The sequence below is a fragment of the Cornus florida genome, unplaced genomic scaffold (assembly GCF_030987335.1).
Source record: "Cornus florida cultivar Cherokee Brave unplaced genomic scaffold, ASM3098733v1 CherokeeBrave_3.0.0_Hap2_Chr11, whole genome shotgun sequence".
NCBI lineage: Eukaryota > Viridiplantae > Streptophyta > Magnoliopsida > Cornales > Cornaceae > Cornus > Cornus florida.
The window spans coordinates 40,832,557-40,835,096 of record NW_026775581.1 but is presented as its reverse complement, the minus strand read 5'-3'; the positions used below and the strand labels follow the sequence as shown (position 1 = coordinate 40,835,096).

The 2,540-nt window shown below is 38.3% G+C and overlaps 1 protein-coding gene across 1 annotated transcript; it reads left to right on the top strand.

Moving 5' to 3' along the window:
- The first annotated feature begins 597 nt into the window (after nucleotides 1-597).
- On the top strand, nucleotides 598-1,805 carry LOC132285749 (probable calcium-binding protein CML15). The gene has a single exon (XM_059787947.1). It carries the CDS (start codon nucleotides 598-600, stop codon nucleotides 1,081-1,083), a length of 486 nt encoding a protein of 161 aa, XP_059643930.1. The 3' UTR covers nucleotides 1,084-1,805.
- The last annotated feature ends 735 nt before the right edge of the window (nucleotides 1,806-2,540 follow it).

The window sequence follows — 2,540 nt, the reverse complement described above, 5'->3', positions numbered from 1 at the left end:
ACAAATTGCATAAACGCCCTACACTTTATTTCAGTAAGTCCAAGGGCATTTTGGTACACACACACGTACCTTCCATACATTGGGAACTCTTAGAATAGTTGGGATATTAAGGGGTTTTATGTCAAATGATTAGTTAAGAAGAGTTTTGTGCCTATTTTGAATAGTCAAGTGGATTTATTTTTATTTATTTATTTAATTTTTGCAATTTGCTCCAAGGAAAAATAAAAAACCAAATCCATGGTCACCATTTGCTACATCGTAAATGCATGTCCTAAAATGCATGTAGGAGCAAGATACCATTTTACCACTAATCCTTCAAAATTTAACCCACCAATTATATCCCATTAATGAAAACAAATACAACCTCACACTTGTAACAAACCAAAACAAGTCGCTCAAAATTCCAAAACATCTTCCCTTCCTTCCTCACCACCACCATCACTGCAAACCCACTACCACCTGTTTCTCTTCCTTCCTCTCCTCCTCCTCCTCCTCCTCCTCCTCGTTGTTCATCGTCATCATCATCCTGTTATCGTCATATATATTCAGAATTAACCATCACTGTACGTAATGTCATAATCATCTCCACCCATCGACATGTCATCCGTGCATGAAGTTGATCGACTCAACCAGCTGAGGGACATCTTCTCGCGCTTCGACATGGATTCCGATGGCAGCCTGACCCAACTCGAGCTCGCGGCGCTCTTACGCTCTATCGGACTCAAGCCCTCAGGTGACCAAATCCATGCTTTATTATCCAACATAGACTCGAACAACAACGGGGCAGTGGAATTCGATGAATTGGTCAATGCCATCACGCCTGACATTAACCAGGACATACTAATAAACCAAGAACAGCTTCTGGAGGTTTTTCGATCCTTTGACCGCGACGGCAATGGCTACATAACGTTGGCCGAGCTGGCCGGTTCAATGGCCAAGATGGGGCAGCCGTTAACGTATCGCGAACTCACGGAAATGATACAAGAGGCTGATATAGATGGTGATGGTGTCATTAGCTTTCAAGAATTCGCATCTGTCATGGCCAAATCGGCCGCGGATGTTCTTGGCCTTCCATTGTCGTAGCCAGAGATCGTTGTGTTATGTTCATCATCTTAATTCATTGTGTGTTATCATAATCTTTCCGGAATAGTTTTTAGTTGGTTTAAATTATTGATTTGGTAATGTTGGCTTGTTTTTTACATTTATTGTGGGTAGGAGTTTCTTTGTTGCAACAGAATTGATGTATATTATGATAAGGAGTAATACAAAAACATGGAGGATATCGGTTCCTCTCTCAAGAGTATTTTGTTTTTTTTGTTTTTTTGTTTGTTGACTATTGTTATTTAATTTGGGTTAGATTAGATCAAACTTGTATTATTTTTAAGTCAATAATGATAAATTCAATTGATTTATGTGAATGGAATGACATCATTAATATCTTTTCCTTACTCATATAACCCTTATCAATTATAGTCTTTTAATTTTGTATTGCTATATGAGTATTGTAATAACCTAGTCATTTTTCTTCCTTTCCTTTTCTCAATTTTTTTTGAATATTTTATTTTTTCCGTTGATCTTTTCCTTTCTGAGTTCGGTTTCTCGTCACACGGTGTCATCTTGAGTGCTCTAGAATGATTTCCGAGACTCTTTTCTTTGGATTGACAACTTCCTTTGAGAACCGCGTCATTTTCACATTTTTATTTTTCGAATACTATTCACTTTTCGTTCTTTTCCCTATTTAGTCTTGTCCTCGTTTGTCACTTTGTTGGCATAACCTCACTTCTTCTGTTCGGAATTGGTTTTTGACTTCACATATCTTCATTATAAGTGGTTTATACGAAATATGTATCTTTACTTTTACAGAAAAGTACTTTGGTTGCTCCTAGTATCCATAGGGGCATGGATGCAAAGTTCTTTAAAAATTTTTTCTTTTCTTGGGGTGTTTTTCATAAATATCTTTTGAAGATATTTTATTTCAGGGGTTTTTACGAAAATATTTTTAGAAGATATTTTCATTCTGGCTAGTTGTACAATTTTCACTTTTTGGAGGGGCCATTGTGCAATTAATGAAAGTTATTGCTAAATGCCTCGTTTTGAGCCTGGATCCTCATATGGGGTTCATTTTCACTTTTCGTCGAATCGCGTACTCTTAGAATTTCTTTCTGGTCATTTTTCTCCAGTTTCAGGGTTTCCGGCTCCGGTTAGCGGCAAACTTGTTTGGGGCATATATCTCTGCTCGGGAATCGGTTTCCGACGCCATTTTTTCCGTTGTTCATCTTTTCTCATCTTGAATCTTTTTTGTTCACGGAGTTTTGCTGTTTGAGCGCGTCTACTCAAATTTCACTTTTCCGGACCCGATAGGGCTCGTTCGAGACACTTTTAGGGTTTTTCTATAAATAGGGGAAAATCAGATTTCTCTCTCTCTCTCCTCTCTCCTCTCTCATGGCCAGATTCCATGGCAGCCATGGCTGCCACCTTCTCTCTCCTCTTTTAAGCTTCTTCCTTTCAATGAAATGCCGTAGTGCCTTAGTGTTTTATGT